Genomic DNA, 15,328 nt, shown 5'->3' on the forward strand with positions numbered 1-15,328 from the left:
TGTCTGTGGTGTAATGAATGTATGGGAAAAGCTGTCAGCATCTCTGTAATTATACCAACACATATGTCCCTGGCTGGAAAGGACAATGGAACATATGTGGTTTTGACCATATATATAAAATTGTGATGATTCTTGCACGTTCCATCAGCAGTGGGCCCTGTGGTGACTGTGTTCCTTCTTTCAGTGAGGACTGCAAGATGATGCAGACCAGGTCATGGTCATCTGACTACAAATGAAAATGTGCACAGTCGCAGTCAGGGTGCAAGGAAAAACAGCGGCAAAGAAAACACTGTACATTTTTCATGTATTTTTTATTTAACATATATAGTACATGTAAACAAGGGGCATAAAATTCATAAAAAATACAATACTCCTATGCAGTTTTCACTTTATTTCAGACACATCCTTTTATTTTCTCCTTAATGCTACTGGCCTACTTTAACAGTACACATTTTCTGCCAGGCATTTTAGAGGCTTATCTTTTTATGGAAGTATTACCCAGCTCTTTTTAGATGCCACAATAATAACTATTTCAATCTCCTCCTGTCTTTCCTTACTTTCCTCACACTAAAGCAAAAATATTTGTAAATGCTAAAAATATGCAAAATACGAAGCTTTAATGCTGCATTGTCAGCTACACAGACTCTGTTACTGCTCCATGTCGCCATAAAAGTGTTCATGCTGCAGAGCACCGGCTGCTACTAGATGTGCTGGAGGCTAAATACGCAGTGGACCCCGCAAGGCCTCTGTTCCAAGCTGACTTGCCTAAAATACAAGCAGAGCTTGCTGGTGGGGTTACATTAAGAAATACTGTTACAAAAGGTTTCTGCAAAAAACTAATTTAGACTACTTTTAATGTTTCCCAGCATGTGAACTGGCTCTAATAGTATTTTAATGTTTTGTTTCTCTGTACAGAATTTCCAATCATTACACATGAACTTATTCTGAAGGGAGTTGTTAGAGGGTAAGGATAGAAAAGAAATTTAAAAGTGGGATTTTAAAAAATCCTAACTCTGTATACACACACCAGCCATATAGGGCTACAGAATGGACACAGACGAGCAGGGCGAGCATGCCACGCTCACACCCATGTCCACTCTCTCTCTCCACCTCAGGAGACCTCTTTTCGTTTCCTTGCAATACTGCACCATCACACAAACACTCCTAACCCACCGATTTCCAGCTGCTTCCCTATTTTCTGAGTTGGTAAAAGCTTATGAAACAAAGCTAAGCGTCTGACTGTGTGAGGAAGCACAGTCAGTAGGCAACCCTGGGAATGGCCGTCCCTGGGCAGCTCCAGGGAGGGGGACCCTGGGAGCTGAGGCTGGCTCTGGGGCCACTGAGGCCACACTCCTCAGTCTCGCATGCTGTCTTTGCAGGCGACCAATAGGAGCAAGCTAGCGCTTCCCCCAGACAAGCTTGTCCTTGGGCTCTGGTAAGAAGGCAGAAAGAGAACAGCTCTTCTGTGGCTGCCAGGAGTGGGCACCGGAAACCATCCCTGAGGACTCAGGTCTCAAGGACAATCCACACTGAGGTTAATCAGCCTGTGGTTAATAAAGAGAAGACTGTAATTAAATGTGTAGTCAGCCATGGTCATAATTTGCTTAGAATTTAAAACCTGAAAACCATTTCTTACAACACTGAAGATCCATGGTTTTGAAGAATCTCATTTCACACAAATTAACTTCTAAGAAACAAAATTTGTGTAAGACATTCAAGTCATGTTTGGAAATTTTTCAAAAAACATAAAAAAGGAAGAAAAATGGGGAAGACTGAACATACTCATTCTTCATATAGACCTTTTTTTTTTTAGGCAAAATTATAATAAAGGCTTAAGGCTTTGTCTTATTAAAGACAGGCAACTTTGAAAGCAAAATAGAAAAACTCTATTCATTTATCATTATTCATTTACATTTTGACCGAAAAATTAGTTATGTTTTATTTTATCTTAATAGTAAAAGAAAAATTACCATATACTACAGTCTATCATAAGCTAAATATATATATATATATGTGTGTGTGTGTGTGTGTGTGTGTGTAACACACACACACACACACACCTGTTAGGGGTTGTCCAAAATAGCTTTTCTTAAAACTGTAATTAATCATGAAAAACTTTAAATGGATTAAAGATATTAAAATATAATATTTGATTAATACTAAAAATGAGAAAAATACATTTACTAATTTTTTAACCAAGAATAAGCACTGTATCGACCTAAAGACGAAATAGCATTTATGTGAAAAAAATAATCTGTGGGGACAGAAAGAATGCCATATGGCCGGGACCTAAAGGAGTTGTTCCTCCCACCATTACCTAGGAGTTGGTACCAGCAGGGAGGAAGCACTGATTCACAAGAGCAACACAGAACAAAAAGAGCACCAGAAGAGAGATGAGAAGTGACCCACAGGCCAGCTACTCCTGGACTAAGTGCTGAGATGGGCTGGTAAAACCAGGGTACAGAATCACTGACGTGTCCAAAGGTAAGACCAGGAGGTAAATAAGAAGTGAGGTTGGATAACAGGCTCTGCACTGAAAAACAGGCCCTCAACACTTCAGAAGGAACTATAATTTCATATAATCTTTGTCATGATCTATGATGTATTTCTACACAGATGGCTTTGTTCACTGTAACACAAATATTTTAACAAAGTACAAGAATATACTCATTTGCATAGCAAATTTTAACAGGTGCACTGAAACAGTAACTAATTGATGTGGTGTAAGTCATTTTTACAATGAGAATGATAAATTGACCAAATAAAATGTTTTCAAATTGAAAACAGTTACTTTAAAAGACTTTTAAAGGTTTTGCAATCTGATTTAAAATGATACACGACTTAGTTGCAAAGCAGTAAAGCCATTACTGATATGGTCTCTGTAGCCAATGCATGCCGCAATCATTCTTTGATAACTTCTAGGACTTTGTAAACGCTGTTCTGGAACACTGTAGTGAAGTGAGGCTTGGAATCCTTAACCAAGATGTTACACAAAGGTGTCTTCCCAGCATTGGCTGGATCCTCCACATCCCAGATTTCAGGCATGCTGCACCCAGGCCTGGAAGAGTAAATGCACATGTTAAAATCCATGAATGTTCTCCATCTGCACATAGCACAGCATACTGCCTACTTACCTTGTCTCAGTTCAGCTCTCCTACTTACACTAATTTTTTTTTTAATCTCATAGTTACCTTTATTTTTGTAAGCTGCTATAGTTCCTATTTATGACAAGGAAAACACAGCAACAGGCCTACTGAATACATATGCTAGGGACAAGCTTAGACTGCTTAGAAACCTGGTAAGCTCTGCTTCTGCTACTTGTCAAGAATGTTTTGTTATAGCTATTTTCCCTCAGTTGGTTCCCACTGTGTAAAGGGGAAGATGCCATGTGCTGGTTTGCAGGTGGTTCTCACTTGTGTAAAGGGGAAAGATGCCACTCAGAATGTGCAGATTGAGTGCAGTTAAATATCTACAATACCAGGCACAGTACACATTAGTTTTAAAGATTATGAAATTTGCTTAGTTCACACTCTAAAATGAGTCAATTCAAAAGAAGGTCTTATTGTGATTTATGGGAGGGGCACAGCAAGGAAACATCCAGTACACCCACTCCATGGTACAGTTAAGGCTTTGCTTGTAGGGGAAAGAGGGGGAAAATATCCAGAGTCCACAGCAGAGAGAAAAAAAAAAAAAAAAAAAAAAAAAAAAACAGATGAACCTGGTCAAGAGATAGGAAATATCCAGAGGCATCTGGAAGAGTCCAGGTCAGAGGGAAAGAGAACCAGACTGGACACGGCCAGGGCTGTCTGCAGAAGAGCAAGACAGCGGAGAAGAATGACAGGACAGTGGCAGAGCTAGGACAGAGCACATAAAGAGCAGGGGCTGAGGTGGGAGGGCCAGGGTGTGGACTTTGAAACGTATCACGGGTGAGAAGTGCACTTGTCAGAAGATAGTGAGGGAGCCTGTTGGCCCAGCTTTGATATGGAACCACATGTGCATGTCAACAAGGACACATGCCACTTCTGATAGATGTGAGGGAAATGACTCCTTTTGGCAGATGGAAACCAGTTTCATAAGTTCCCGAACCACCAGAAATCTTCCCATAGTCCAGTTTGAGCTCATTTCTGGATATATGGACTTACCTACAGTGGTAAGCTTACATCTTAGTTAATGAGTAATTAAATCTCAAATACAATTTTTTCCCCTCAAAATCAGGTCTCATTGTATGGCCTAAGATAGCCTTAAACACATAACCCTCCTGCTTCAGAGTCCCAAGATTTAGGACTACAGAGTTATTAGGATTACATGTGCATTACTATGTCCACTCAATAATTTATAAATAACAATATAAGTAGTTGGGTATAGTGATGCACACCTTTAATCCCAGTATTTTGAAGGCAGAGGCAGAAAGATCTCTGAGTTCAAGGCTAGCCTGGTTTATATACTGAGCTCTAGGACAGAAAGTGCTACGCAATCAGACCCTGTCTCAAAAACAAAAATAAAGCCAAACCTGGGATAAATAAGATTATCAAGTTATATTTGCCTACAAAAGTCATCCAAATAATTTCAACATTTTAAACCAAGATGAGATTTATGGACACAGCTGCTGTGTTCTCATGCAGCTCTTCTGTTCTTATTTGCTTTAGAAAATCTTAGGAAAAAGAAAATCTGGTGGTGGTGGCGCAGGACTATAATCCCACTATAACCTGAGGCTCAAGCAGAAACACCTCAAGTTCAAGGCTAGCCTGAGCAAGTTACTGATATCATTATCTCAAAACAAGACAATGGAAAAAGTGCTGCATGAATAGCATGCATGAGGCCCTACATTCAATCCCCAGTATAAACAAAAAGAAAATGAAGAAAAAGAGAAAAATTTAAATTACAGAAAGCTGGCCATGGCTGTTTTGTCATAGTTACTTTTCTTCTCTTTTCTTTTTTTTGAGAATCAAGTATTTCTAGCAATTCCAAGTTCCATTTATCATTTACTCTTATCCTTTGTGACTACCCAGCCCAAAAGTCACCACTTGACAGGTACATACATTATCCCTGGATATCCTTCTCAGAGTATTGTTACAAACATCAGCATCTAACTACCATGCTGGAGCACTGACCCATGTTTCCACTCACACACAATAGACAGGGCAGTCGTGGGTTGTTTCCAGAAAATCGGGGGTATTACGGGATTCACAACAACACCATTTGGCTAGTTTCTACATCTTAGTACACACAGCCATGTGCAGCTCTTCATGATTCTTCAGGTCTCACCTATGCATTACTGAATGACTCTCATGGGTGTACACATTGCCACTTCCCACTTTGCTGCCACAAACCAACACCATACTTGCCTATCTCCCTTTTGTAATTTAAATGTTTATTATGTGCAAGACATAATTTTTCACTTTACCTCCCTCAGATTAACTACCAGAGAGCCTACCAGTGACAGCTCTCACACAGAGGTCTCAGTATACCTTTAAGAACAGCCTCATTAACATCAGATGCTACAGAGCACAACACCAAGAACAGTGGTTCTCAACCCATGGATCACACCCCTATGGGGGTTACTGAATGACAGTTTTACGGAGTCACCTAAGACCATTGGAAAACACAGACATTTACATTACAATTCATAATAGTAGCAAAGTTACATTTATAAAGTAGCAACAAAAATAATTTTATGGTTGGGGGTCACTAAAACATGAGGAACTGTATAAAGGGTCACAGCAGTAGGAAGTTTGAGAAACATTGACCTAGAATAATAAGGCTGGGCTTTTGGTTTCCACCCTAACGTTCTCACACACATCAGGCTGAACTGTTATCATAATTGGGGTGGTAAAGAACATGACAACTAAGAATTCAAAACCTACTCTGGGTTTCCCAGAGCTCAACAAGCTAAAGAAAAAGGGCAAAGAGCTGCCTTATGAGCCCATCTGCGTCTGTAATACCTACTACTGACATTTTGCAAGTCTCCCTCAGTGGCCAGTCCCATCTTTTAAAAGCATCTCTGATGATGGACACAATGGTGTATGTCCATAATCCTGTATCCCCAGAAGGCTGAATTAGAAGCATAAGTTAAGGACAGTTCAGGTCCATGCTGGGCAACAGAGCAACATCCATTATCAAAGGAAAAAAGTGTTTAAAAAAAAAAAAAAAGCATCAATGAGAACCTGCATGATTTTCTTCTCAATGCAAGTAATTTTCCTTGTTGGTAGTTCATCTAGAATCACAAAAACCCAACTGGAATAAGTACTTTAACTTTATTTAAATTCTATTGCTAGAATTAAGGAAAGTTTTCTTTCAAATGTAAAAATATATAAAAACTCATCTACAATTACCTACTTAAAAATGGGTACATTTTTAGTTTCAAGCAATATATACATGCCTAGAAATAAAAGTATATTTCTATGAGTAAAAAGGTATAATTCAAATAATTACATACAAGGATTTGACTTATACTTTTTGAAATGTATATATATATATATATATATATATATGTGATATATATATGTATATCATATTTTGTACTACTAATAGAACTCTTGCTATGAACCTGAACTAACTTTTCACTCTTACGATTATAAAGTAGTAATTGTACAAAGCACTCACTTGGATCTTCTTATACACCATGACTCTTCTAGAATGTAGTAATTCACCTTTAATTTCATCAGCTCCCTCTTTACTTCTTCAGCTGCTTTTCGGCTGTACATTGAGTATACAATTTTTGTTCTGGCTCTTCAAAAAAAAAAAATAAATAAACGGGCAAAAAATGTTTCGAGATTAAAAAGGATACAATCAACATTATCTGGAAGTAAGCACACTCCAGAGGAGGAAGGAGGTGCAAACACCTTGAAGAAGTTTGCAAGGGGCCAGAGTGAGATTACAATAGGCAGACATTGTCCAGCAGTTCTGGAAGAAAGGGCTTGGCTCTAATGCAAGCCCACATTTCCAAGCTTAGTTTCTCTTTGTACACTTGCTTTTGCTTCTAATTGTCCAGCAGCATGACTGCAGACAGGGCTGCAAGCAAATGCACCAGCACTGCTGGAAAGAGGCAATGGCTCAGCCCACAGGCTCCCCACTTAACTTCTAGATTCAAGAACACCTCATCCTCTATGAAACTGCTTTGGAAAATAGATCATTCAAATTGTTTTCTAATGAAAAAAGTATTTTATTTAGAAAATGTACACCAATCATTATGCAAAACAATATACTAATAGTATTTATCTGATTATTTGGGAATGAATAGCTTTATCTCCTCTAGAGAGTGCATTGATATTAAATCTTCACCTCTTCTGAGAGAATATAAGGAATTATTTATGGCAAAAACAAGTCTTATACCATCAAAAAACAAATAAATAAATAAAAATCCAAGCTCAGTACAACAAACAATTTCATAAAAGCAGAGCAGAAATCCTACTAAATGACTCTTTCAACTGACTCGTCAGATTTCAAGAAACAAGCCTGTTAGGAGGAGGGTTTACTGAAGAGCTTAAACAGAGTGTAGGACAACTGTGGATAATGGCATGAGGAAGCCTCGATATCTTGGACAACTGGTAGGATATCTTTTCTTTCTGCTGCATAAGAAATGGCACAAAGATTAGAGCTTTACTGCACCACTGAGCCTCAATAGTTTTGTTTCCAGCCCATTTATCTTACTGGCACATCTCCTTCCTTCCCCGTGGGTGACTCTGAAATAACCCCTCTAGCCCAACCTTCTGTGAACACTTGGCTTTTGTGGGCTCCTCACTCACTGTCTGTCTGCATGGTCACCTGTCCTTTCCCCATGCTACTGTGCACTAACCTCAGACCTGCATCTTCATAATGTGGGTGGTTCACCACGGGTCGGAGAGCAGAGAGTTTCACACTTGCCATGGTGGGCATGGCGCCAGCAAACACTGCATCTGGAAAGAATGGCAGGGTCTCAGGAACATGCTGAGCAAGCATCTGCAGTGTTTTCCTTCAGGACATCCCAGTTATTTTACGGGTAACAAGGCTGACTGAGGACCAGGGAGGTTCACAGGTCAAAGATTCAATGGCAGCAGCAGAAAGAAGCCAGGAGGCTGATAGGGCAGATCTGCAGCCAGGCTTGGGGAACAAGTCACAGGCACTGAGCTGAGGGTGCTTATCACTTTCCCTTTCCTTCTCTAGTATCTTGGAGAGCAGTATCCAACTGACTACAAAAGTTTCACAGCATCAAGCAGCTCTAAAATGTTAAGAGTCAACCACTTCCTACTGGGACAGTAAGTTTCCATGGGGACATGTGGATTAAAGGGCATGTCACCAGTAAGAAGGAATGGGAAGACTAATATTAAAATTATATTAAGGAAGGAAATATAACAAAATTAACTTAAATGTAGCATCTACAACTTTGGAAAACTTTTACAATTTAAAATTTATGAAAATAGCAAAACAAATGACTAAGGTTTATGCAACATCCCCTAAGAGCATGCCATGTTGTCAGTAGTGACAGCTCCTTTAAACCCGGTAGGATTTTGTGGTAACAAAATTATGGAGAGAAAAGAATTCTAACTAGATAAAAAGTAACGGGGCATTCTCGTTGTTTTCACCTGGTTTTGTGCTGTATCTGATCCATTCTATGAGTTCTTCTTGTGGTAAGTTGCTGAATTCTCCTACAATGTTCCACTGGGTTTGTAGGTTTGCTGAACCTTGAATTGACATTGCAGCTAACACAGCAAAAACAACAGCACCAGGATGCACTTTGCCTAAGAGCCAGCCAAACAGCTGAAATCAAAGTGAAAACACAGTCACTGTTAGTGCAAAGCAGTGGGCTCCAGTAAGAAAAGCATCCTGAGGAAGGGCTCAACCTGCGGGAGGTGTCTAAGGTTAGGAGACAACTTCTGTGGAGTCAGTTCTCTCCTTTGTCCTTTTGTGACTTCCAGGGACTGAGCTCAGGTCACTGCTGGCATCAATACTTTTACCCACTGAGTCATCTTGCTGGACCAGAAAATAGTCCTTCAACAATGATCTTCAGCATCAAAACTATTCTAACCAAGAGGGACACAGTCTCAGAAGCAGTGCAGGAAGAGCCAGGTCACTGGCGGCATTTACAAGGCCCAGCTAAAAGAAAAATGAGAGATCACTGGTACTGCACTAGGCCTGTGAGCCTAGGTTTGATCTCCAGTACCATAGCAGGAGCAAGTTTAACCCAACACAGAGTCCTAAGTTTAGAGCATGGTGCAGAGTCTGCTCCCTGCCCATCAGTGGGATGGGAGTCAAGACTGCCACCAGCTTTCTTTCCTGTCCCAACCCTGTCTAAAGGGATGAAAATGAGGGAGCTGAGGCCTCTCTAACCAGGCTGCACATGCTGACAGGAGACTGGAGCCCACAGAAGCAGTTCACAATTCTTGACAGCACTGCCCCCCTGTTCTCTTCCTCGGGCATCCGCTGCCTGACTGGGAGCTGGACTTAAGCTTCTGGGGAACAGATAAGCATTTTGATTTTTCTCAAGCTAGTGCTTAGTAAACATCTAGAGAAACAGAGAGGAGCTTCAGTGGTCTGGAATTACAGAACCCTGTCAGCCAGCACTAATTTAGGACCACTGGGTACCTAAGGCTGGGCTAGAACTCACCAGCACCACCAAGTTACCTGTCTGGAGCAAATCAAGGATGCCATAACACACATGTGTGGTGTCAGGAAAAGCTTCAGTCTCATGATCAGAACCCCGAGGGCTGTGTATGCTAACAGCTGCAGAGCATGGTAAACCAACTGAAAGGAGGAAGGATATTAAGAATATTCTGTTAATATGGACACACAAAAATGAATTCTTGAATGATTCTATGCAATATTTCTATTAATTCTTTGAGAATTTCAAATTGGGCATTTTGAACACAATCATTCCCCACATCTTCCCTAGCTTCTCTCAGATTCACATCCCAAACCCCTTACACCCTTTTACCTTTGTGTCCTCTTTTAAAAGAACAAACAATAACTACCACCTCCACCCCAGAGTCCAATTTGTGCTACCCATACATACACGCACCCTCCCCTTCCCTCTCTCATCCTTTCTTCTCCTTCTCCCTCTCTCCTTCCTCCCTTTCCCACCGTCTTATGAGTTTCAGACCATCCACTGGAGCACTGTGAACCTATCAGGGGGCCACAATTTTAAAGGAAACTGATCAACTGTCAACAGCTCCTCAGCTGGGATGAAGGCTCACAAGCCTCACGCCATCAATGCTACACAATAGACTGGCTTCTGTAGGTGACCACACTGCCGTGAGCTCATGGTGCGGCAGTCCTGCTGTGTCCAGAAGTTGTTCCAGTCCTCCCTGGCCCCTGATTCTTAAACTCCCCACCACTCCCACCCCTAATTCCTACATTCCCCCATTGGCTCTTACAGTCTTACAGCACCCCACTCCCTATCTTCTGAGCTGGGCCCTGACTTGGTGGGGGGAAGGTCCATACAGATATCACATGTGTGGCTACTCTGATACTTATTCTCTGCACTCTGATGAGAACTAAGACCTGCCTCAATCCATGGGCATAGAGAAACTATTAAAATGTACTTTCAGGCTGCACCATTTTAATAGTCTCAATTTAGAGAGCCACTGAGTCAAGCATTTGTGCAATTGTACTCCCAGTCAGACCTGCAGTTAATAGAGCCTGATTTCTGCATCTACCTTGTTTCTGCCACCACACCAAGGCACAGAAAGTGGTCAGGGGAAGGAAGGCCACTGTCTCTCAACCACAGTTCTCAGCCAGTGTGGAAGCTGACTGAGCTCAGGAAGGTGGGAATAGAAGCTCACCACACCTCTGAAGCTTCAGCACCAGGTGGTAGTGGTGGTGGTGGGGGGATTAATGTGGCATTCCATGTGCAAGGACACCTCACATACCTGCCTCATGGGGCTCCAGAACCTGCTATTCCTGTAAAGACTCTCTTACAGAGACCAAAAGTGTTTATTGTCTCAGCAAAAGAGTCACCCAACCAGCTTATAACATTCCCACAAAAAATACTCACCAAAGGATTTTGAAGATAAATGCCAATAAAACTAGATACCAGGACTACAAAACAAAGTCCAAAGGTATATCAAAACACTAAATAAGGTCTTGGTAGTATTGGATATTTACCTCTCCATGATCAAGTTGGTGTTTTCTAAAATGGAAAAAAACAAAACAAACAAAAACAACTGACTCATTACTGAGGCACTAATTTGTGCCATTATCTACAAAAATAGACCTTTTAACAACTTCTACAATAACCCCCCCGACACATTTAAGTCAATCAAAATAACTAAAAGTTTCATTCCAATGCTAGTGTTCAACCATTTAAGACAGTTCATTTAGAAAATGGCAATGTGTGTCTGACTAGATACACATTCACTATACCAACAAGCATTTGGAGTACACAACAGCTCACTCGAGGCATGAACTGAAGAACTCTGAGGCCTTCATAGCCCATTACCTGTTTCGTCCTCTAGTGGACTGAGCTCTATGTACTTCTACTGTAACAGAGCTGGCAGGGCCACAGAAGCCACACTTACACTCTTCTCAGTACCAGGTGTTTAACATCAAAACAGGCATGGCATCTGCCCCTGGCTTTGCTTGAATGCTCTCCTTGTTGTTGTTTTGTTTTTCCTGGATACGTGCTTAGAGACTGCCAGGTCCTGCCCTCATCTTTCCCTGCCCACCACCAATCCCCATAGTAGCAAGAAGAGCAGTTACAGAAACGGCCATCTAGAAGCCAGCCATCTACTCTTTAGTTTCAAAGTCTAAAATGGGATACAGTCCCTCTGCCATGGTGACTCCCAGTCCATCATCTGCTGTGTAGCTGCTACAATGGCCCCACTGCTCTCCCTGCACAGCTCCCTCCTCCCTTGTTCTCTGCTGACTGCAGTGACCTGGTTGCAGGCTAACTGACCCCAAAGCCACCAGAGAAGCTTGTATCCTACACCAGTGCTCACTCCAATGTCAGTCTATGCCACTGCCCTTCTCAGAGGAGATAGGATTCACACTTGTATTTTGCATATCACCTCACTTGTCCTTCGCCATTAAAATGGGACCTGCAAGAGTCCAGAGTATGGATCTATCCATCTGTCTATTCAAGTTAATTGACAACTGAACACAAAAGGTATAGGGACAGGAGCAACAAAACATAAAAAAATCCATATTCTCTCAATTTATATATAAGTCAAGGCTAGGGGGAAAAGGCAAATATGGCCTTGTCCCACAGTGGCCAGAACTACAGAGAACAGGAAATGGTGTACTCAAGAGGGGCACATGCTCCTCAGTCATATCACCATAGAGTGGGGTCTAAGATGGGGGAGACTGAGAGACCCTGTGGGCAAAAAGCAGACAGGATGGAAAGGTCCAGTGTAGAGAGGCTCCGCTGCACCAGCCATGAAGACAGTGGGCTTGGAGAGAAGAGTAAGCAAGGACTGAGGAAGGAATGGTTGATGGGAGGTGAGGGGTCCAGAGGCAGTAATCCAGGAAGGCAATGGTGGTAGGGAGGTAAGGATGGGCAGGGACAGCCAAAGTCTGGATATAATTCTAAATAGGATGATGACAAGATATGCATACTGTTAAGATATGGACCTAAGAACCAAAGCTTACGGCTTCTGAGCTAAGCTGCCAGGGGAATGCAGGTATCTAATAGGAAAGATAGACCTGGCAGCTTTCTGACAGACAGAACCTTAAGAAACACAGAGCTGTTCCCAGGGATAGAACATAGATGAACATCTCTATCTGTGATCATCCTCCACAGAATATAATCTGACTTGGGAATCTATTATCAAAACATGTGTATGCATTCATTTTAGCAGATGCACAGGCCAAGTATGAAGGAGGCAGAATACCCCTTCTTCATTCATTTCAAGCAAAACTTATTTCCTGAGCACCCACAGTGTTAACAGGCTACAATCCTTTGTCATCCTCACAGACAAGGAAGCTAAGCCCAGCACTCAGGATGACGCCAAAGCTGATGCAGTTTCTACACAAGGCCACAGTTACTCTCCTTTATCTCTAGGGTCACAGAGAAAGCACTTAACAGTGATCACATCCAAATTAAAATGAACCTCTTTCTCTTCCCCTCTCTATTTTATATTGGTGTGACTTTCGTTCTTATACAAAAGGAAATGTCACCATGCCATTCCCTTTTCCACAAGAGAACTTCAACCCTACTGAAATGAAAAACCCATGGAGCTAAGCTTTTCTGAAACCCCTTTGTAGTAAAGCTATTCTTGATGAGGCAGTTCTATTTTTCTATGAAAAGTTCCACTTTCTTTTTCAAGAGTTACATACTATGTTTCTAACTTAGAAGCTTCTCTAAACTCTTCCAAAAAAAAAAAAATTACCTCGGATGAAAACAAATTATGAAATTATACATCAGAATCATTTCCCCTTTCCTGCCTGCCTATCTGCACAGGTATAAGCAAGGCACAGTTACAGCCAACTGTTTCTAAAGTGACATAAAAGATTTTTCCATGTGTTAACGGAGCTTCGAGGTTCAAGAAATAGTGTAAAGGTAAGATGTTCAAGTAGTAAAAGAAAATGCACATACATATATAACTTAAAAGCAATCTTATGTATATTGTTTGTTTTTTTAAACCAATAATATATTATTGAAATGTTCCCATAAAGATGGTAAAACATTTCACTTTATAACTGGACCATAATTTCATTCTATACCAATAGATATTTTGATCACATTAACAACATATTACATACAACACCACGTTAAGCACACCCTGACCATTGTGTCCATTCATGTGAACCCTTCCATAGCATGTACCTGTACTAGGGGAACTGCTGGCTTGAAGGGCAGGCCCACTGTATGGCTTCCTGCCATAGCCAACTATACTCCATTTCTGCCAGCTGTGCAAACACAGGATATTACCAATTCTTACTAATCTGGTGAGTACAAAGACTTTCATTTTATTCAGAATGTCTTCATCACCAAGAATGTAGGCCTTTCTGAGCCTCTCTTGAGTCATGTGTAAATATCCACCATTTCAACTACTACCCTTTCCTACTGCCTATGGAAAGTCAGACTGCAAGGGATTGCATGACACAAATTATGGGCAAAGGGTTCAACTCCTTCAAACCCCAGAGACAGGGGCAACTTAACACTGCTAAAGTACACAAGAAAGCCCTAGGAGCAAAGTGTGATGGAGAGGGAAAGGGGCAGGCTCACTTCTCTCTTGGTGTCCTTTTCTGTGTCTGAATGCTTTTCCTATTGATTTTTCTAGGTTCTTTGTATGTCACTCGCTGTCATCCATCCTGAGTCACTTATCACAAATATTGACTGTAACTATCATTTTCCTTTCATAATGCTTCTGGCATCTTTTATCAGACTGAAGTACTTGTGGTTGATGTTTTCAACTTTCCCAGCATGTAAGTGTTGCAGCCTGCTGAACAGGCCTTCCATTTCTTCAATTACAAGTACCCTCTCGTTGTCATTTTCTAGGTACACTTGGTTACCTGTTTTAAAATTGCTTCTTAGGGAAGTTAGGTAAAAAATGAGAAATGGATCTTGTTTCATAATTCCCTGTGTATTTCTCAAATATGGCAATCTACTGGACCCCAAACAGAATAATTAATTTTCTTGATTTTCTCGCTGAACTGGCAAAGCTGTGTCCCTCCAGGAAGGAGGATGTGAGGGGCCAAAGTGAGACTTCTCTGGATGAGAGTCGATAAATGAATACACACAGTAAAGCATTCTCTACAGGAAGGGGAATGATGACAATAGAAAGCTCCCCTTATGAAGTGTACAAGATGTAAGCATACAAATATATACCAAAGTAAATATTCAATAAATGGAAGAAAATGAAGTGCATATTTACCTTATATGTGTCTGTTGTTTAGCTATGACATGCCACATATCACTAATAATCTGAAAAGGATGTTTAAAGACTTTAGAAAAGTTTTTATAAAGAAAATAAATATTAAAACTTTCAATATAAATATGAGAAGTAGGGAGATAAGGGAGACTACTCAAAAACAGTAATTTTAACATTATTTTGTACTAGCACAGTCCTTGACTGTGTCTATTTTCAGCAATCCCATTAGGAAAATTACAATACCCCATTTAGGACATGAGCAATAGGCTCAGAAGGATGAAGGTCTTCCGGAGGGGAACAAACGTTAAGCATCTCTGCTGGTCCTGACTGTCCTGTGATCTCAACAACTTCCCCTAATCATACACATAGAACTGCAAAATGGCTAGAAACAACAACCTTTGGGAATTTTATCTCCAGTATGAAGATCCTGGCAGCATCTTGTACACACCTTAGTTTAACTCTTGGAATAACCACTGGGCTGCTGCCTGAGACTCTACTACTCCCCTGATTGGTCTTAGCATTTCTGGTCAAAGGTCCTATAT

At 40.9% G+C, this 15,328-nt stretch overlaps 1 protein-coding gene across 1 annotated transcript in view; it reads right to left on the reverse strand.

The window, feature by feature from the left end:
- Positions 1-290: 290 nt before the first annotated feature.
- The window catches only part of Dpy19l1 (dpy-19 like C-mannosyltransferase 1), a 93,775-nt gene continuing 78,737 nt past the window's right edge, over positions 291-15,328 (reverse strand). The window contains exons 16-23 of the mRNA XM_051196896.1: positions 14,790-14,839; positions 11,080-11,104; positions 9,601-9,720; positions 8,562-8,736; positions 7,796-7,895; positions 6,604-6,729; positions 2,869-3,058; positions 291-1,544 (exon numbers count right to left, since the gene is read on the reverse strand). Coding sequence (XP_051052853.1) covers positions 2,902-3,058; positions 6,604-6,729; positions 7,796-7,895; positions 8,562-8,736; positions 9,601-9,720; positions 11,080-11,104; positions 14,790-14,839 — 753 coding nt within the window. The 3' untranslated portion in view covers positions 291-1,544; positions 2,869-2,901. The remainder of the gene's footprint in view (positions 1,545-2,868; positions 3,059-6,603; positions 6,730-7,795; positions 7,896-8,561; positions 8,737-9,600; positions 9,721-11,079; positions 11,105-14,789; positions 14,840-15,328) is intronic.

This window comes from Phodopus roborovskii, unplaced genomic scaffold, assembly GCF_943737965.1.
Source record: "Phodopus roborovskii unplaced genomic scaffold, PHOROB, whole genome shotgun sequence".
Lineage (NCBI taxonomy): Eukaryota > Metazoa > Chordata > Mammalia > Rodentia > Cricetidae > Phodopus > Phodopus roborovskii.